The sequence below is a fragment of the Anarrhichthys ocellatus genome, unplaced genomic scaffold (genome assembly GCF_004355925.1).
Source record: "Anarrhichthys ocellatus isolate YVR2014 unplaced genomic scaffold, GSC_Weel_1.0 scaffold38, whole genome shotgun sequence".
NCBI classification, from domain to species: Eukaryota; Metazoa; Chordata; class Actinopteri; order Perciformes; family Anarhichadidae; genus Anarrhichthys; species Anarrhichthys ocellatus.
The window spans coordinates 873,412-895,022 of NW_022280068.1; the positions used below are offsets into that span (position 1 = coordinate 873,412).

Consider the following 21,611-nt stretch of genomic DNA (forward strand, 5'->3'; position numbering starts at 1 on the left):
GAAAGGAGAAGAAATAACAAATTTCGGAAAGGAAATTAAAATAAAAAATTTAATTAAAATTAACATTAAAAATCAAAATTAAAATTAAAATTAAAAATTAAAATAAGAAAAGATTTTGAATATCAAAAATCAAAATATTTTGGAAAATAATTTTCAGAAATTTGGATTATTCAAAAAAAAAAAAAAATTTAACTGCATACATTGTCTGCTAAATGTATCCCATGAGTCTAGTGATATGTGTATTTTTTAAAACAGATTAATCTTCTCTTATATTTTCTGTTATGATTCATATTGACAGTGTGGACTTAGTGAGGTAGCAGAGTACTTTCACTTTTATTTGTATCTGCTCTCCAGTTACCTGCAACGTGACCATACATGATATCTCAATAATTCTTATTTCTCTTTTTCTGTTGCAGACTTAATCTAGCCTTGTGCAGCTGTAACTTAGCCATAGTGGGAGTCCCACCCTTGTTAAACCATAGCATTCTGTGTAATTCTTCCGCTATTTCCCTCTCCCAAAAGCCTCTCCTCTACTCTGTGTGAGTCTCCTTCACATTAAATCCACAGTAATAGCAGCGTGTATTGGCAGCCGTGGCCCACGGGGACACTGCGGTACACTACCTTGAGATGTCAGCAGAGCCAGCCCTGTTTTGGAATTGATCTCTTGGTAATCTTCTCTCTCCACCGGGCTCCCAAGCATCTTCTGGCAGAGAGCGATTAAAGAGCCCATCAACCAACCGCCACCCCACCACCCCCTCCTCAGTCCATTCCAGACCACCCTTTCTGACTCTCGTCAGCAGCAGTAGCACCAGTACACATCAGTAATGACACTGCCCTGTGGCCTCTCTCTGTCTTCTCTACTTAAGGACAATAAAGGCCTCTGGATATGTGCATCAGCTGGACTGTGATGACTCATTCCCATGAGTGACATCATCATCGTTGATCAGATGATATTATGTTGTCTGAATGCTTCAACTGATGACTGTACACCGGCCGCATCGATATGGATCAGTCAAACGATCAGTCTGTGTTAGTTGCTGTGGCCGTCATCATTATCACCACTGCTGCTCCAACCACAACCACAGCTATTTTAGGCACCACATAAATATGCGTAAAAGAGCCTGCTATAATTACTTCTATTCTTTATGCAATATCACTCACTTCAGCATCATTATATTCTGCACTGAAACTTTTTAAGGTTATGTCCATGTCGAAATTAACATCTTCATCTTTAATGACTCGCACTCGGTTTCTCATCCCTATTTATAAGAGTATCCTTTCTGCTCGACAAAGTTGTCCAAACTACTTTCGGCAGAGGAGGGAAAGAGAGCACAGAACTTTTTTTCTATATTCCAGTAAAATTACTGTTAGGTTGCTTAAATTTCTCCCAAGTAAGTTGTCTTTGAATAATTTAGAGAAAAATACTAGAATAGCTTATAAAAAGTGCTTGTGCAAACATTCAAACTTCTGGAGATTTTATTTTCCAAGGTTTCAGTGCTATCGCCTACAAGTACGAGGATCATTTTGGCAGCATCCAACTCAATTTAAGATTCAGAGAAATATAGTTAAGGACTACTTTTCAGCAAGAGGTGGCCAGAGTTAAATATTAATTACACACACAAAGGCCATGGGGTTGTTAAATGCTATGGAAGTATATTAACGAAAAAAAATCCGGCACCTGGACTCCAAATGTCTAAATAAGTTGCAGTGATGAATTTACTTCTCTCTCTAGCCGCTGGGCAGTCGGTAAGCCCGAATACTCTCAATCTGTTCATGAAGTTGGTTGTCGACAGCTCTCATTTTAGTTGTGTTGTGGTCCGTGTTCAGTGATCTTACATGGGTGTCCGTACAATATTTCATGGAAATCTTCATTGCAAAGCTCCCTCTGAGCAATAAGTGGTGGTTGTAATTACAAACAAAGGGTTGTTACTTGATTCAAGCACAATGTCGGGGTACTATTTGGAATTACTTTGGGTGTTCTGACAGAAATGGCTACTTAGTAAAGTGTTGATCCTTTGGAGTTAGAACCGGATCTATGCTCAGGTCTACTCAGGTTAACAATTTAGATGCTGTTGTGCTCGACGGAAAAATGTATGTGTGTGAATTTGTAATAGCCTTTGTAAGATAAGATAAGGTCTTGGGCTCCAAGCCGCTGCATCACACAATATACTTACCAGCATCACAATCCACATGCACGCATAGAACATAAATCATACATACACTCATGCAAAAACATGCTGAAGTAGACATGTCTACTTTGTAGCTTTGTAAAGTGTCGTTAAATTTTCTTTGACCATCCATCCATCCATCCATTTTCCACCGCTTATCCGGGGTCGGGTCGCGGTGGCAGCAGGTCAAGCAGGCCGACCCAGACCTCCCTCTCACCGGCAACATGTTCCAGCTCATTCTGGGGGATCCCGAGGCGTTCCCAGGCCAGCTGGGAGATGTAATCTCTCCAGCGTGTTCTGGGTCTTCCCCGGGGTCTCTTCCCAGTTGGACGTGCCTGGAAAACCTCCAGTGGGAGGCGTCCAGGAGGCATCCTAATTAGATGCCCGAACCACCTCAGCTGACTCCTTTCGACGCGAAGGAGTAGCGGCTCTACTCCAAGCTCCCTCCTGATGACCGAGCTCCTTACCCTATCTCTAAGGCTGAGCCCGGCCACCCTATGGAGGAAGCTCATTTCGGCCGCTTGTAGCCGCGACCTTGTCCTTTCGGTCACGACCCAGAGTTCGTGACCATAGGTGAGGGTAGGAACGTAGACCGAGTGGTAAATTGAGAGCTTTACCTTCCGGCTCAGCTCCCTCTTCACCAAGACAGTCCGGTGCAGCGCCTGCTTTACTGCTGCAGCTGCACCGATCCGTCTCTCGATCTCCCACTCCATCTTACCCTCACTCGTGAACAAGACCCCGAGATACTTGAACTCCTTCGCTTGAGGTAGGCACTCCGTCCCCACCTGGAGGGAGCAATCCACCATTTTCTTTGACCAGCATAACATTACTCTACGTTACAGTGTGTCTCCAAGACAAACTAAATCGGTAAACATTTGTGAAAACTCTCTCTTAATGTCACAGAGGAGAGAGACAGACAGATTGCAGCAGATAATGGAGAGGTGAACGGTACATGGACTAGACTGCATGAACCGTATCTGAAAATTGTGTGTGGGACACACAATTTACTTTTTTTCAGGAAACTAATCTTAACATACAGAGGTGGAAGAAGTACTCACCTCTCTCTTTAAGTAAAATTAGTAATGTAGAATACTCTCTTTCAAGAAAAAGTCCTGCATTCTAAATATTACACAAGTAAAAGTACAAAGTATTAGCATTAACATATATTAGGCTACCAAAAGTAAAATGATTCACTTAGTACAACAACCAATTTTAGAATAATATATAGTCTATTATTGGACGATACTTATTGATGCATTAATGTGTTCATCACTTTAATATTGCAGCTGGCACTCATTTAAATTACTTTACATACAGCTGGATAGTATAGTCCCCCTGAGACACCCTGACCCCCTTAATATTTTTTTCTAGAATTTCAATCTCATTTCATGGATTTCTTCAGCAAAACAGGCGTCATCACTTGATCTAAATGTGAATGCCGAAGCCGGCTCTGTTCTCTGAGGACAACAATGTGCGATTGAAAGATTGTAAAAATAAACCTGAGTGGAACTTTGAGCTCAAATTGTATCGTTGCATGTTTGCAAATGTCAAAATACATATATAAGTATATGTATGTAGAATAAAATACCAACACAGGCTTGTTTTTTTTTCTTTATAGGTTGAATATTACTTCCTCAAATACATAGTATTTCTTTACAAATATTGTAAGAAAATGAGAACACAGTTAACAGACTTCTTTCCATTTAATAAATATGATTATAAATGCATAAAACAATTACACACAGCACAGTTGAGGTCAAACAAAAACACTGTAACACCTGACCGTCTGTTCTTATACAAAAGCTGTACAGTAATAAAACTCTTTTTTTTATTATTATTAATATTTGTCTACAAAAATAATAATCTTGCTAATTCTGCAGGGAAGATGAGATAGAGAGAAAGACGGAGGGAGGGAGAGGAATAAAGAGTAGATCTACGGCTTGATTCAGTTTCACTCTCAGGTGCATCCCAGCTTCCACGAACCAGGAGGCCCCAGATCCCTCGAGTTACCAGGACTTCCTACCAGTTTGACCTTCCCCCAATGAAACCCACAGGCAGAAGGGGCTTTTATCATGACAGACCTCCTGATCTGGTCATTTTTTTGTTCCCTGTGGTCTGAGGTTTCAGGCTACTGTATGTCTCCCTCAAGCTGTTAAAATCAGTGCCAGAACCCCTTTTCTAAATTTGAACAAAATACTACTCAGTACTTTAAATCCTTATTTTGCAAAACTTAAAAACAATTCCTTAATTTCCTTAATCATAGAAAATCCAATCATTATTGTATTGCTACATTCCTAAATCTTTCATTGATGTTGCTGATCTTCAGAAATCACCTCCAGTATGTTAAATAACCCTTTTACACCATGCAATGGAACAAGATACATCACTTCATAGCTGAGTGCAAAGTCTGTCCTGCAATTTCAGATGGAACATATACAGCTACAGTGGAAATGAAGACGGATGCCAGAGTTGTTACCAAAATCATCTTCGCATGCAGCTGTGACATATAAACGCTTCATTTTAAATTGAAATGTATCATCCAAAAAATACTAACCTCTGAAATTGAGACAGGCTGTTTACAGTGTCCCAATGGCACTGTCCACAACCACTCAAAGACTCAAACGTACTCTGTATAGCACAACTTAACGTCTGTGTGTGTGTGTGTGTGTGTGTGTGTGTGCGCGTGTGTGTGTCAGTGAGACTGTGTGTGCCCGCCGTATGTCTTGAGAAGCATTCATCTGATCTACTTTGCATTTGGCGGTGTATTGCTGGGGGCCCAAGGACGTGCAGCACTGAAGTTGGTGCAACGTGACATATCAATAAACTTTGAGCTAACAAGCGATAGCGCTCTGTTAAGCAGCGGGGGCGGGGCTTCGGGGCTCTGCGGACTGAGTCAAACATGTTGTCCGCAGCGCTGGATGCTGGACCGACTAACTTTTCAACCGAACTCTTCCTCACTTCCCTGAAGTCAACGAGCGCTGAGCGGTTTGTCAGAACCCTGCAAGCAGCACCACTGGGAGTCAAGCAATCGACCCGTTCCACACGGGCCACACCCCATACGGGCACTGCACTAGTAACAAGCAACAGAGACTTGCATAAGAGAAACAGTGCATGGCAACACATGCCTCTGGCAATGAACTGCTTTGTTCTGCACCGATAGTGACAACATGAGAAAATACCTGACCATTCAGACTTCAAACCTACATGCTCAAAAAAAAAAAAAAAAAAATCAAGCTTGAGGCTGTTTGTATCTTTACGTGTGAGCACACTGCCAGGATACGCCATCATCTTACTTCTTAGCACTGATGCACATCAACAGACCAGAAGAGCAGCAATTGTATGACATCCAATCTTTCAGCGTGACACACCCGACTTGAACGTTGTGTAAATAAGTAACCAGGACTTGAGTAACCTACTCTGTAGTCAGTAATTAGTTGGTGGTAACTTGAAAATGTTCCATGTAGCATAATACATCCTAAAATCAAAAAATGTACAAGATGGGGCCTTGCAATTGGTAATGATGCAAACATGGCCTTAAAGGAGTGTGCGCTCACCCCCTTTTCCAAGCATTTCGGAGAACTACGGTGGCCTTCAGGTTGTGTAAAAACATGAAAGGCCCTCTCTAGAGCCAGTGTTTGGTTTGTCCATACTGTGCTACTGTAAAAACATGGCGGTGAAACATGGCAGACGTGAGGACCCGCTCCCTATATACTGTAGATATGAAGGACTCATTCTAAGCTACGAAGACACAGCAATTGTTAGTTTCAGGTGATTACACACAGATTTTAGATATGAATATTATAATCTATTTATTTCAATGTATCCCCCTAATCCTACACACTTCCTTGTCATTTAAATTGATAATGAATATTAGTGGTACACACAGTAGTAATAAACTCATATTGAAATAAATTGATTATCGCAAACTAATTCATACACAGTAAACCTGGCGTCCTCGAGTCCCCCTAAGGCTCTGGGCCAAATCCGAAATTGCCTGGTTGGTAGTCCAATCTTGTACAGTAAGCAACCTTCCACTTACATCATACGTTTACGTGACTTTGTGTGAGAAACATTACCTCATACTGGCAATCTTAAAGTCCATCTAAGGAGCAATCCCAGGGTTCGGAATAATGATGTTCTTGGCAGGTATTTTCACTGCAGAGCTACCAATGAATACTGTCAACTGGATTCCTTTTTGAACTTGTGACCCCTATATATTCCTTCATTACTGGCCAGTCCTGCCTCCCCTAATATCCCTCAACATCTTGTGTTTCACTTGCGTCCCGTCTGAATTCAATCGCTGTAAACTACTCCTCACTTGGCATCGTGTTCAGTGGACCAAATGAAGCAACGCTATGCAAAGCAGCCAGTGTGTGTTGCGGGCAAGTGTCTAATCATCGCTCCTCAGTACAGACCACAGTTACATTCTCTACTGATTGTATTGTGGGTATATTTATTATGAGCATTTCTGTACAGCCACCACTGAACAATCGTAGAAAAGAGCATCTATAGTTGACAAAACCACACTCTCCCTGTATTCCCACATCTCCACAGAATAAAAAGAGGGAAAACTAATCCGGAAAGGTTGCCTCTGAAGATTTGAAAGGCATCAATCAGGCATTTACATCTGTCAGATTTCGCACACACAGTACCACGGGGCTTGACAGTCCTCCGAACAAGCTAACCATCTGTGTAGCCTGGTAGCATCTGCGCTCTAGTTCTCCTGCTCCTACAGTGTGATATAATGAGCTGGGATGAAGATGGGTGCTACTCGAGAGCGGGTCGGGACATTAGCCTAAATGTGTCACCAACCTTAACCAGCCTTGAGCTTGACTGGCCACATTAAGTATTCAAGAGTGCAACCTCTTCTTATTCTGTTCAATAGAACACTCTGAATGCGTCTTGGCCCCAATAAGCACTCTTCCATCTCTCTTAGCACCTCTCTCTCTTTCTCGCCGCCATGCTCTTTGGATTCTCCCACAAAGTGGTTGTATCTCATTCCATCTGCTATCGTGAATCAGAGCTTTGATAAATTGTACTCCGCCTCCAGTAGGGATATTGGCTTTGATCGGGGGTGAGGCTGCGAACCACTTTGGAATACTTTTCTTTTTGAGATAGTCCTCCTGTTACCTCCTGTTTCTTCCTCTATTCCGAAAAATTGTAAATTCTTGTATTCGATCACTTGCAGCCTGAAGGTGCAGTGTAGCATCGTAGCATCGAGTGGTCACTTATTCTAAAGCACAACACATTTTACAAACTGGTATGTATCATGAATAGTACCAGAAGCATTAGATTAACAGCAAAGGTTCAATTTATGCAGAAAACCAAACCCCGTATTTTTGTTAATAAATTAAAATCTGGAAAAAAGGAAAATGTTTCAGTAGAAAATGTGTATTGTGCCATTAATCAGCGTTCCAAGAGACAATGGACCAAAAGCTTTGAAGTACCCTATTCACATTTTATAACAACATTTCTGTTTAGTATGACACTTGTTATTAAAGTACACAAATTTATAACATAGACATTCATGATTTACAAAATAAATGTGTAATTCACTTCAATAACATACTTCATGAAAGTATATTCATATGAATAAATAATATCCTACTGCTGTTAGCTTCATACAACAGCAAACCAATCTCGGATATGTAAGCAAAACCAAAACAGTGTTACTTATTTCATTTTTTACCCTCTCTAGATCATGCTGGTGCTCCCTCTGAATTATGTATCTGACTTGTATGGGTTCCTATCATATGTTGAAAGAAAATTATAACCTGTACACAGTCTCTTCTGGTTTGAACAGAGCACAGTATGTGTCAGCAAGGTCCAACACGCACAGGTATAAAGCTCAAAACCATTGTGTCCCAAATGAAAAAAAAAAATATATCCATGACGCAGCTGGAATGGTAATCCAATCCAAAGTTTAGACGATGTACGTGGGGAGTTCTGTAGAGAATTTCACATGTACATGAGGTTTCATACATCCTGGGGATAAACAGGACAGAGAAAGAAACAGGTGTCAGAGGATATGTTGTACTAGTAGCTGAATAAATATGGAACGTTTGGCCAGTCGCATTACAGTAGGTGAAACTTTAAATATGCATTCATGAATTCATTGATTTTTGGCCTTGTGGGGCAGCAGAACAAGCTGAAAAAAACACAACATCTGACATTATGTCAGGAAAACATGTTAGCAAACAGTTTAGACATCCGGCAAACATGGAGCAACATTAGTATTCAGTTGGAGTTGTGTTTTTGGAAACTCAATCAATGTAAGTCCAACATTTATTCTCCTTTTTAGTTCTGTTTTGGTCTCAACCACAGTACAATATCTGGCTCTGTAGTTGCTTTAAGCTCCACCATGTTTACCATTTACCTGCTAATCTCTAGGCACCAGGGCAATGTTTTGGTATTGGAAGCGTTCTGGTTTCTGTTTGTGTTCTTACACAAACAGATTGACCAGTACGTTGGAGCAGACTTTGGTTGCATGCAAGGAAACAGTCTGTGTGATGAAAATGTTGCTTTTTGAGTGAGACATTGTCTCTCAATGCCAACGGCATTCTCTCATTGCAAGTTGGTAATCGGATGGTAAATAATGGCCGTCGCCTGGAAGAGGAAGTCTTGGGTACCTGAATCCCTGTCAGCTAACTTTTTCTGTCTGCCTCTTAATGATGGCAAGTAGTGTACACTTAACACAATCACAGTCATTTAGCAGACGCTTTTATACAAAGTGACTTACAATTCAGATTCTATCCATACACCGTAGGCACAGCTACGGGAGCAATTTTGGGGTTAAGTGTCTTGCTCAAGGACACATCGATATGCGACCAGCGGAGCCGGAGATCGAACCGCCGATCCTCTGATTGAAGGACGGCCCTGCTCTCCACTTATCCACCGTCGCCACAACAGATATTGATTGTTTTTAGGTGGGTCTTTGTTTTGCTGCTGGCCCTGTCCACAACAGTATATTGCTTAACTCCTGTGTCGGTACTAGTGGCCGTTTGTCTAAACTGGGGGCGTGTCGTCCGCCATCTACAGTAGTTAACGCACTGACTATGGAAAGGTCCCTGATATAACTCTAAGTCAACTACAACAGGCCGTAGTTTATTTACTGCAATGCAGACGTTTGAAGGTGTTCAGACATTTTAAATCAAGATACTTTTAAATAATTTTAATGTAAGTTACACAGCAGTATCTACCAGCTAACACTAACTAACATTAGCTCTGAAAATGTGCAGAGTCTCATTTTTGTGAAACAGGACATAGAATGTGAATATGTCCTAATAACAGTATCAGTCAATGTCAATCCCTAAATGTTCATATTCATAGTGCCACAGAAATATAGCACCGTTTATCTCCCCCTGAAAAAAAGACTGTAGTTATAAATTCATGAATGAGTTTGGGGTAACAACATCATGTTAGGTCATCACAATCAAACACTATATGAGAATAACACAGGTGTGTGACAAATTACAGGAAGAACCGGAATAAATCAGGGAAGACACAGATAAATCAAATGCTAATGTTTCCACACAGGGCACACAGGTTTACTAAATGCTTTGATGAATATGAAAACGATGAATCATGTACGATGCCTGTACAGCACTAGATTTCAACCCAGCGGCACAGCTGTGGGAGACTTTTGAGCAAACGTCTTAGACTTTGATTTTTCTTGAATTTGTCACTCATCTGTATTCTCAGGTGATCTAAAGGGTGACAGAACTGAGGGGATCATTGGAGAAGCAGCTGTTTTTATCATCATACTCATTTTTGCTTAGCTGTCGTTCACCCCTTGACCGGACCATTTCACTTCTGAGAAACACACAACAAAAAGCACAGGATGAGTCTCATGAAACAACAAACACAATGGTATGAAATAAGCAATGGAGGAAACAAAATGGAAACGCCAGTGACCGATCAGAGTCGACCCAGAGTGGATATCTACCTATGGGCCGTGAGTTAAACTCTGTGTCCAGAATCTCCAAAGAATGCACCAAGTCCTGCTGCGAACTGGGTGTGCCCTCTGTTGGATTAGCTGGACTCATCATTTCTTGTTCTTTTTCGTTCTGCATCTGCGCATAGACGTTGAGGCCTGGGATCTTCCTTGAGGAAAGATTTACAGTGAGACAAAGGGATAAAGACAGCAGCCTAACTAAGACAAAGAGAGCAAGGACACAACAACCAGGAGCCATCTGCAACCACACAACATTATTTACTCAACATGTTTGTAACTTCTGATGATATGATTAAGAACATATGCATGCAAATAAGTATTTACACAAGTAGTAAATGTGATAAGGTCTGAACAGCTGAACTTTTATATTGTCTCCGTACATCTTCATGATCCTTCATTCCCTTTTCCCTTGAAACTGCACCTTGGACATAATTTAACATTTCAGAAAGGTCAACTGCCCACGTTTAAAGGGCTTATTATTGATAGAAGCTGAAGGCTGACTGACATTTCTTTTGCAAAGAATGACCTGACAAAAGAATCTCCACAGGATTCCCTAAGCCAATTCTCCACTGAGGAGCACTGGGTTTGCCTGTTGAAGATGTTTGACAGGCAGCTATAAGCCTCACAGGCAGCTTTTGTTTACCGAGCTGTCAGGACGCTGTGACACCTTTCACCGTCTCCCTATCACATACAGCGTGACGACTATACACACATGACATTTCATGAACACCTTACCTCTTGAACTTGTAGATGACAAATACAGCTAAACCCAAAACCACCACTGATAACAGCATTAGCATGGCAGAGCCACTGTGGTTCTCGCTGGTGTCCACTAGAGGCGCTGCAGAGACAGGAAGACAAGAGCCACAGAGTGTAAGCAGTACAACACATCAACACAACCTGTATTTCCACCCAGCTGAATCATGCAATAAGCAGTCAACAGGATAATTTACACCTATTGAAATCATAGATGAATCATTTTAAAATACAGTATTATGGACTTTTCTTACTCTTTATCTTATAAGCCTCTTTAGGACAGTAGCAGCATCCCCAATAGGAAGAGGCACACATACTTGTAACGATGCTCACTCTCTGAATGTCTCTGTGTAGCTACATGGTGGGAGCCAATCAGACACAGGGTTATTAGTTGACGGGGGCAGCAAAAAGAATAATATACCTGATTGTCCATTATGGAAGCCCATAAAGGACATGTTAAAATGATAATGTGTTTCAACAATAGCATCCTAATTATCCACATATGTATATGTTGTTTGAGTGAATGTTTTAATGAAAATGCAATAATCCATTTGAGAGCAGGTTAAGTCTTTGAAAATGTAATGTCAAATGTTGTTTTCATTTTTATTTTAAAATGGTTAGAAAATTGCACTTTGATATTAATGGTGGCTCGATAACAGAAAACTAGGCCACATAGTTATTCCATTTTAATTTTCAAATTTCAAATTGACGATTGAATAGTGTCCAATGTGGGTTTGACTCATGTCTCTTGTCATGTGAATACGGTCATAGAACGGCCATTTGGAATGTGAAAATGAAAATGAGATTATTTCATTTTTATTTGAAAAGTTTTACTCAAATAACACATGTGGAACATTATAAATCTATTGTGAAACTACATTTTCCTTTTCAAGTGTAAAAGTTTCATTTGAATAAGGTTCCCAATGGGCTTCCATAGGCCACTGTATTTAGGTCTCCTTATAGTCTGCATGCTTTATATCCTGTCCCACTTACTACATGAACTACAAAGGCCCTGCTGGGCAGCTCTGAACATACACAGGCAGCTCTGTTTGTTTACCTGCTGATAGGTGTGCTGCGTACACGGTGACTTGGACCCCTGGCCGCAACGTGAACTGGACAAGGTTTTGATTTAAGGAGCTGAGCAGAATCTCAGAGAGCTGTTGAGAAACAAAATAGTGTTATTTGTAGAAAAAAACGAATGTTATCATTGAGCAAAGTCATTACCAAGATCATCAAACCTCAGTCTCATCCAGCTTTGGTTTCAACTCGTCATTTAATAACTCTGTTCCGACATTTCAGAGCAAATTGGTTTGTTGTCCTGATCAATCTTACATAGATTCAGACAATGTTTTTAATGTCAGACTGAAAAATAATTGAGTCCAAATATCACTTGCCCTTGACAGCACTTCCGAAGGTGTTCTAGTTTAAATGTCTGCCTAGTCAGTCGGTGAATGATTGACAAGCACAGACAGTGGACAAATGAACAGAAGCACATCATGAAAAAAACTTGTTCGCTCAAGTCGAGGTAACGGAGGAAGCTGCATAAATCATAATTTCAAGGGATCACAAGCCAAAACAGGTCGGGTACTGAGATACACAACTGAGTCCGATTAAAGCTTTACTTGGGTCCAGCGCAACAAGCTTTTAACACAACATTGATATATTTTCCCCTCATTTAGTTGATAAGGCCAACAAGTTAGGAAAGTGGATGTGTAAAGTTGTTGATTTACAAACCCACACATACAGAGCAGTGTTAGTTTTATTTGAAGTCGTGTTTCCGTTTTGCTACCAAGCCCTTCAAGAAGAATCTGGCTGAGCAGCTAAATGCTCCCCTATATTCCTTAGCTGCTAGGTCATTTTGTTTATCTGCAGTTTGGTGCTGGGTAGGTAATGTATATATATATAATTATGTTTTTTTGCCTGTTGCACCTCGAAACTGCTAAGAAATATATTTGTGGGCCAGGAAACCAAAACAATGAGCTAAAAGGAGCTAAAAGATTCTTTAGTTCTGAGGGGGAATACAAGTTGGGTGATGATTATCTGTGGGTGTGTTACTATCATAGAGTGTATATAAAAGTGGACACAGTTGACACCATGGCATCACCCATTGGTTGGTGGACTATTGCTTTGAAGTGTGGTATAAATCGGGATGCTTATTTTGCCTAGTGAAAAACAAATGCTTCAAAAAAGTCTTAAAACACAATGTGCCTTCCAGCAAAAATGAATAGCCAATTACTTAGAGTGTCTTTTAGTACAACTAAATGCTGAGCAACGCTGTGGTAGGGACATGCCCGTCAAAGCGAACACACCCTTAATTATGCGTAACTATAAGCTTTAATAAAATTCAACAGGAAAGTTGTATAAAAATCCACTCCGCCTACAGATTGGGAACATGTTTATTTCTGCTGTAAAGTTCATTTTAACATAGAGGTATATGGGGGAATAACTCGCTTTTGAAGCCAGCCTCAAGTGGCCATTTATGGAACTGCATCTTTTTTGCTTTATTCCTCAGACCTGGAGGTTGCTGCTTTGCTCCTATAAATGACACCTTTCACATTACACATTTATTTGATCTATTGTCAATATGAAAATATCGGCTATTGCAGCTTTCAGTTCTAAAAGAAATTACCAAATCATGACAACATTACGCACAACAGACACAAGACAAGAGAAAGTGGTAAAGGGGTTATATATCAACCCTCAGCAGCAATGGCTGAAGTATATCATAGCACACAAATGACCCCTATGATGCACTTTAAACACTGAACATTATAAAGGTTGTATTCAACTGTATTATTTGTAAGTGCCTGTAATCCAAAAAAAACAGCACTGCTCTGCCAACAAGCCCATCTGTGCTTTCCTGTTTACGTAAGCGTCTGTCTGTGGGACCTTTCCACTGTGCTGCATAATGCATAGGACGAAGCCTCACTTGATCTCTGCTTTGATTGTCTGCTTTCAACCCTTTGGACTGAGAACATCTAACTTTGATATAAATCGGGCAGATTACCTTGACCCAGAGTCATAATCTATTTCCCTGCACACAGATCCTTTCTTTTATAAATCTCTATCCAGAGGCAGTAGTCCTTAAACAATCTACAAATGAATCTTTTCAATGATACTCTAATACCATGAAACGGTCCTTTCTCTGTTTTCATCTGCACTCAAAACAAATATATGGAGCTGCATATATAAGACATAAAGCTAAACAAAATACTCAATTTTCTCTCTGCAGATCCCAGTTTTTCCTCTGCAGAGGCTTCATTTATCTCATCTGCTTCATTTGCCAAATTAATAGCGATATGACTAATTTCTGTAGTGCTTCATCCTCCCCTCTATATTTCTTAGCAGTTTAAATTTAGACTATGCTATGACTAATAAGTTTTTCCCACTATACCAGGGTCAGTAAATCTATTATACATTCTAATAAGCAGGGCGCGCTCTACACTTTAACATGCCAACCTTGAATGAGGATTTATTGTTGGCTTGTAGGAGAGAGGATCTTTCTAGGCGATCAACCAGGTGTGAGCCGGGAGGGAAGAGGAAAATCTGATTGATTTCCTTCCCAGTTTCCTTCTCTACACATGCCCGCGGAATTCTTCCCACGGAAAGCAGATCCAACGCTGTTATCCGTCATTATCTATTAGCGAGGCTCAGAGCTAATTCGGTCCATCTTGATACGCCGGTGATTTAGTGAACCAATCAACCATGAACATTTCTTTGTCTGGCTCTTTAGGCTCGGGACTTCGGCCCGCCTCCCCCTCCCCCTCCCACCCCAACACCCCACAGGATGTGACTTGAGGGAGTTTAAAAGCCGTTCCCCCTGATAACTTGTTAATACTTGTCAGGCTTATTGATGAGTCTATTGCAGAGATTCCTCAGGCGTATTCTTGAATTAGCCTCTTTGAAAGACCTGGACATGCTTCAATAGATCGATACTGACACCTGCTGGAGGAAGGAGGAACTTAAATTTGGGATTATATTTCAGGGAGCAATTACTGGCAAAGCTGCTGCTGGAAAAGAGGATCAACCCGTGATTCACAAAGACAGAGAAAAGACAAGTGCATTTATGCATAGTGTTATGGTAGAATTACAATGAGGATAACAAGGTGAAATCCTTTCACCTACACAAATAGTGTCTCGGGCTGGGAAAAGGAAAAGACTATTGCACACACACAGCAGCAGACAGAGTTGTTGTCTCACCTGATCTAAATGAGCAGAGCTCTTCTCTGCTTTCCCCTCAGTTAACTGTTTGTCAGGAAGAAGAAAGAACTCTGCTGCTGTGGGTAAACCTGGGAGGATGGTGACCAGAAGCTGGTCCTCTGCTACGCCTGTGGCCTGGAGGGGAAGAAGACGGAAAGAAAAAGAAGAAGAGAGTTCATCCATTCATCCAGCACTGAGAATGGAAAACTGCCGTCTGCCATGGAATGCTTTCTTAGATTCATGATTGTCTGTACTGGAGTTCTTACATGAGATAGTTCTTCAATTACAGTTTTGCCAATTTCAGACTGTAATTTATTTAGACACAGTTTTGTATAATTTCTTTTGTTTAAAGGTTCTCAAAATACTATTTACCAGGGAGCCCCTCTTGTATGTCCCTTGGAATAATTTCATGTAGCCTATTTTAGATTAAACAGACTTAGTTTTGTTATATTATTAAACAAGAGACATGTATTAGAAATACATTTGAAGAGTCTTTGTCTGTGGGACCTTTCCACAGCCATGTTCTTCTGAAGGAGAATGTCTTTGTTTGTTTTTTATGAACGGCTGAGAGGTTTGTATTTAAGAGTACATTGTTAGCATCTTGTAATACATATTGATATGTTCTTGATCACTTTGTGTTGTCTATTTGCCTTTTCTGTTGAGAAGATAACTGAGACTTTTGTGGGTTTTGAGGCAGTGCTGGCCTTTCAATGTCATTTATAAATGCTTTGTAATGCATAAATAGTCCTCACTTTAGATGAGGTCACACAAAACACTTTACTAATGATTAGTAACTACCTGAATTAATCATGAATTGCAATATTAATAAGCGTTTATAAAGCATATATTAACATAGTCCCTAACCATTAGTGCATATCTAAATCATTATATATATAAATGTATGAATAATGTACATCTAAATACGTTATTAATCATTTACTAACACTTTATAAATTATGTTATCAATCATCTACAACTCATTAATAATTGGTTTGTAATATATATAATACTTCATTTATAAAGTATGAAAACACAATCATGAAACACATAATAGACGAGCTTATTAATCAAGAATAAAACATTCATAATGGTTATAAATTGTATACTAATGAATTATTAATGTACGAACAATGCTTTATAAATGATGAATTAAGTGTTTACTCATACTTAACTAATGCTTCATAGTGTGTAGTTATTATAAAGTGTTACCGAATTGTCTATGAAGGAAACTAAAGATGATTATAGAGTGTTAGTGCATCATCCGTTTACTGTTACATACTGTGCTGTTATTACAAACAACATTATTTATTTTTCTATAACTTCAGTTATTATGAAAGAAAAATAATTTGCAATCTGTTTGATTAATTGACATAAATCTTCCCATACTGAGCACATGGGCTGAGGGCTTCCATGTGTCTGTGCCCATGTGTTCACCATCTCATAATCCATCCAGGCACCAGCAGCTGGTCTCCAGGAAATATATTCCTATAAAGTATAACGGCGTCGTCATTAAACGTATTTTCTGCCCGACTAGTTTTGTTTTTGACGTATCACAAATAGGTTTCTAATCATAGTCCACACAGGGAGGAGGTCAGCTTGGTTGATGGGTCGAATGGACTTTAACCCAGGAGACTGTTAGTGTTCCGTGTGAAACGTCAACATAGACTTCATTTAATTCATGACTGTAACTTAAATGACATAACAAAGTGCTTATTTTTTGCCAGACTGTGATGTTTTACTTGTAGTAAAATTTAGTTCAATTTACAACATTAACCTCATGTTTAAACTTCAACTGTATTCCAGGAGAAAATCAGTTTTCCCTCGAAACGTAATTTGTACGGTAACTAGAACGTCAGCACATTTAAACCACACCAACCATATTCAGACACGTTACTTGCAGCATTATGCAGCTGCACTTTGTAGCTTGATGCATACATGTTGATGCTCTACTCAGTCTGCTGTGACTGTACGACAAACAGTTGTACAGTCATTTACTCATTATTTTCTCCGATTCTTGCCAGAGCCTCTGGTTGTTGTCTCAGCTCTCATGGCTGTGCTGCAGTGACTGTGGTAAGGTATCACATTATATTATCAACTGGTAGTTTTGTGTGTGTGTGTGTGTTCTGCCTTCCAGGCTGGGGATGTCATGGAAAAAATGATGTGAGTAACAAATAACAAAACAGACATGTTCACTGAAGACAGAACAGCCGGGTTTATTTTTGGCATCGATTTTGATTTTGCGGCATCAAAAAGTGTGAAAATATGATGCAAGGGCTCAGATTGCTTTCTGCTAGGAATCAGAAGAGCGCCGACGTTTCGAGGATGTGGTAAAAAAACAAAGTTAATGAGGCGAAATCTGTACCTGACATAGCATGCGTGGGTTTGAATCACGTCTAACATTTGACAGGTCGCTCTGAGCGTCCTTTCAGGTCAGTGGAGAACACATTAGGCACATACTGACATTTATTCTCCTGTACACAACATCCACAACCTTGTTACCACATGGCCCTGAACTCACACAGAGTGTGTGTGAGCCACTGCAATCAGCGTGCTCTTGAACTGTATTTCCCACCTCTCCTCCTTCTTGCCTTGTCATTTATCATCATAAAAGTCAGAAAGATGTCTCAAAGCCTCAGAGAGGTCACACTGCACTAATAGAACGTCAGAGGTCCAGTCAAGCACCGACAGCGTTTACCAGAGTAAAGCAAAGGTTTCTATGAAAAGACCTGAAAGAGCTTTACCTGGATCAGAGAGTTCTTGATGACTCGGCTCACATCCAGCCTCCATTCTGCAACATCAGGGTTGTGGTCGTCCAGGTTTGATGAAAAGGCAAGCAGATGAGAGCGGAAATATTCTGCAGGCAGAGCAGTAAACGTGTGTGAGCCGCTTTTACTTTTTTCATTTGTCAATAAATGCAGAGTTCAGCCTTGAGATTCAGCTCATGTGCATCAAAATCGATTGATTATTTATTGCAACTTGAGTCTCATTTCAGATCTCATGTAATGGCCACAGTGACACTGATGGAACGTAGCCAACGTTACAACAAGCATGAAAGATCCGACCACCAGACATGTTAACAAGCCAGCAGGTTATCCATATTAGACTATCTATATGATCGCTGCATCTCTACATGAAAGAAAAACAGCCATTTAAAATGGGCGGGGCTTCACTGAGCCAAGCTCTAAAAATGCTACTGTGCTTTTGTGATAAGTGCTAATATTTTATGGCAGAGGATAACAAGTATAATCAAGTAAACAATAAGTCAAACTTACTAAATAATTATTTACTATACTTTATACAATATTTATAAGCCATTCATAAGAAACTTTTTTATCATGAGAACAACCCTTTCTAAAAAGCTGACTCATTAGAAAGTGGTGCCACTTGAGAAGTACAATATTACCAATATATACAACAATCCCAGTGATGGAGTCTCAGAGTTGGCTCACCGTGGACAGCGATGTTTTTTCTGTCCTGCAGAATAGTATTCCCTGCAGACACCTGCACAGTGACTGTACTGATGCCTTCCCGGGAGAACGTGCAGGCCACACTACCCTCTAGGGTGATTACTGGCTGCTGGGGGGAGAAAGAGACAAGACAGGTAGAGAAGGTAGGGGAGAGGAAGAGAGTGAGAGTCTGGGGGGTTTGGGTGAGGGACCCTTAGCTGGTCTCACACTGCTGTTATTCACAATACAGAGGCGTGAGCACACACTCACAAGCACGCACTCACATGCACGAACATATGTTGCGAGCTTGGCAATAATCGGTGCTGTGCTGAACACAGTGTGGAGGCCCACAGAGAGTTCTCTGTGGACGTCCTGCCATTACTCACATCTCCATTTGTTCCTCAAATAGCTATAAGATGCTAATAATGTCGTGCTTTATTACCAACTGACATAACTGGCTGTCCTTGTGGAAGGCCGCTGATGGTGTTGAATAAACACATTAACACAACTACAATTATGAAGGCAAATAGTAAGAGTGTGGCATTTGTATATACATGGCTTCCAGCATATAGCGCACCTGTTGTACCAGAGAGATGGAGGCTGAGTGTTTTTAGTGTCTCAATCATCTCACTGTGTTTAGAAGTAGTGCATTAGATATTACAGTAATGCTTTTGGTTTATTGATTACATAAAGAGCAGTGATGGAGTCCTAAATATCAGGCCTGGCCCAACAAGAACCCTCAGTTTCTGTCAAATTCCCAACCGAGCGGGAACCACGGAAGCAGTTTTGGGTCCGAGCCCAATATAAAACCATGATCTCTACTGTAAATAAACAAAATCATAAATAGAAATATTTCTGCTCAATAATAAACTTAACGGCTGTCTGATTTTCTGCAACGGCAAAAAATCAATGAAACAATAGTCAATGTTGATATTCAAATTATGCCAAACTGTATGCTATTGATTATAGCACAAAGCATAACGGACGAATAAGGAAAAGGTAAGAGTGGTGGAGGGAGCTGCAGTGGCAAAACACCATTGCCATGAGCATGACATCACCATTGCCATGAGCATGACATCACAATAGTAAGAAGAGTCAGGTTATAATGGCCACACTGCTTGCATCGTGAACTAGATTATATTTTGACTGGCTCCCAGAGTTTCAGCAGTTTGGATCATTTTTGCATATTCTTGCCCTGTTGTTGTATTTTTTATTTATTTTTTTAACAAAGAACTGTAAATGAAGCTGGTATGGAGCCAGAAGTAGAGGTGACCTGGTGACTTCTATCTGTTTGGAGAATGTAGCCAGATCATTGCACCTTTAAAATATAATGTTTCCCTGTTTTGATGAGCAGAAAATAAATACTACAAACTTCCTACATTTTATTGTTGTGGCTGCAGACGTTTCAAAAGCAGACATCTCAAAATCCGTGCACATAAAACCAAAACTATCTGCATGGCAAGATACCATTAAGGTCCATTAACACACTTTAACTCTGTGTGTGATTAATCAGCTTTGCCTGGCAGCTTCTGACCTTAGTGAGAGGAGTTTAGAGTAAGAAGGAATGAGGGATACACTTCACTGGCTATCAGTAATTACATTTTGTGTCTCTGATATGTCAGCATTATCTGGTGCCGATTAACAAGGCCACAGTGTTTGCAGCCTGGATGTTCAAAATAGCTGAACAAAATAATGACCCTTCACATTTTGGAGCAGAAGAGTCAGCAAACTACTTAATTGCAAACGGGCAAAGGGAAAAAAGCTCAGAGCGAAGACGGAAAGTCTTGAGTGTACAGTACCTCTGTGTTATTTCCGATCCACCAGATGTAGGTGACCGTTCCCACTTGGCTGGGCCACAGAACAGCAGTCAGGTTCACTTCCTTATTCCTCACCGCCACAAAGGGAGCTGAGAGATGGATGTACTCCAGCTGACCTACTCATACACACACACACACACACACATACATTACAGAGTGAACTCCATCCCAATGTACAAAAACAAGAAAGAAAAAAAAGGACAAAACTTTTTATTTAATTTTTTCAAATAAAAAGGTGGGTTTATAGTTGGGTGGGGAGGCTGAATTCTGTCCCTTATAGGGACCGTTGGCTGCCATATGTGTGTTATCTTTCATTGATGGCACTCTTGAGCCTAAGGTGGCTCTATTTGTTCAGCTGGCACATAGGATTGACAGATTGGACGGGGCGACGGCGCTCCCGGATCAATAAGTCAGCTCCGTTACATCTGTCACCTCCCTGAATACACCAGGGGTGGTCAGCCCCGCTACATACGAGTCTGCAGTGGCTTCCGTGGGCTGAGCGGCTGTGAAGCATAAGCTGACTTGAGTGGAAGTGTAATGGGATTTGTTCTATCTCACTTGTTTGTGTGGGTATGGGAGGGGAGCATGTTCTGTGAAGAGATAAAGCACAGAATGCGGTACACTGTGTACGAGCTGACAGTCGCAATTCTACTGAATGCGATAAAAAAATAAGTAGAAGGCAGAAAGAGCCACAGCATGAGCGCAAAAATTGGAGATTCTCCTATCTCAATAACTACATATGCACATTTATAATACAAATCTTAGAAAACTCCTCGGTATCTCACATGTTACGTGCAGGTAGAGCATGACAGTCTCTGAGCCGAGGATGTTCTCCCCGGTGGCAGTCACCCGGTAGATTCCCACAGCTTTGTAGATGTGTTTGATCCCGTCCTCAATGGAGCTCACATTGGAGTAGGTCAGAGCGTGGCCGTCTCCGAAGTCCAGCGTGATGCTTGTCCGCGCCCCGTCGCCCTGCACGGGACAAACACTGTCAGGGAATCTGCCCACAGAGTCACTCAGGTTCCGAGTGTATCGCACTTTAGACAGATCGGTCAAAACTGGTGTTTACAGTCACAAACCTTTCATTCATGTTACTATATTTTACTGTCTCTTAAGTACAACGGATGTGGGTGGGTTTCTAGCAATATTGCTGAATTACTGCTCCCTGTGAGCCAGAGTGCGTCCTTATAATTGGGTTGAACCTCCTTCTTGTAAATCCATTTTCGGGCAGGGTCATGCCTTCGGCATAGTAGGATTCATAATTTATACA

General features: G+C 40.7%; 1 protein-coding gene across 4 annotated transcripts in view; it reads right to left on the bottom strand.

Annotated features, from left to right (window-relative positions):
• Window positions 1-3,539: 3,539 nt before the first annotated feature.
• The window catches only part of sorcs1 (sortilin-related VPS10 domain containing receptor 1), a 152,301-nt gene continuing 134,229 nt past the window's right edge, over window positions 3,540-21,611 (bottom strand). Inside the window, exons 19-27 of one of the 4 annotated variants that reach the window (XM_031867137.1) lie at window positions 21,127-21,313; window positions 20,324-20,457; window positions 18,528-18,651; window positions 17,820-17,932; window positions 15,079-15,213; window positions 11,936-12,035; window positions 10,858-10,963; window positions 10,114-10,271; window positions 3,540-8,153 (exon numbers count right to left, since the gene is read on the bottom strand). In XM_031867137.1, the coding sequence (XP_031722997.1) occupies window positions 8,092-8,153; window positions 10,114-10,271; window positions 10,858-10,963; window positions 11,936-12,035; window positions 15,079-15,213; window positions 17,820-17,932; window positions 18,528-18,651; window positions 20,324-20,457; window positions 21,127-21,313 (1,119 nt within the window). In that variant the 3' untranslated portion in view covers window positions 3,540-8,091. Of the gene's footprint in view, window positions 8,154-10,113; window positions 10,272-10,857; window positions 10,964-11,132; window positions 11,233-11,935; window positions 12,036-15,078; window positions 15,214-17,819; window positions 17,933-18,527; window positions 18,655-20,323; window positions 20,458-21,126; window positions 21,314-21,611 lie in introns of those variants that run through there. The other 3 variants (XM_031867136.1, XM_031867138.1, XM_031867139.1) reach the window with 3 other exon arrangements.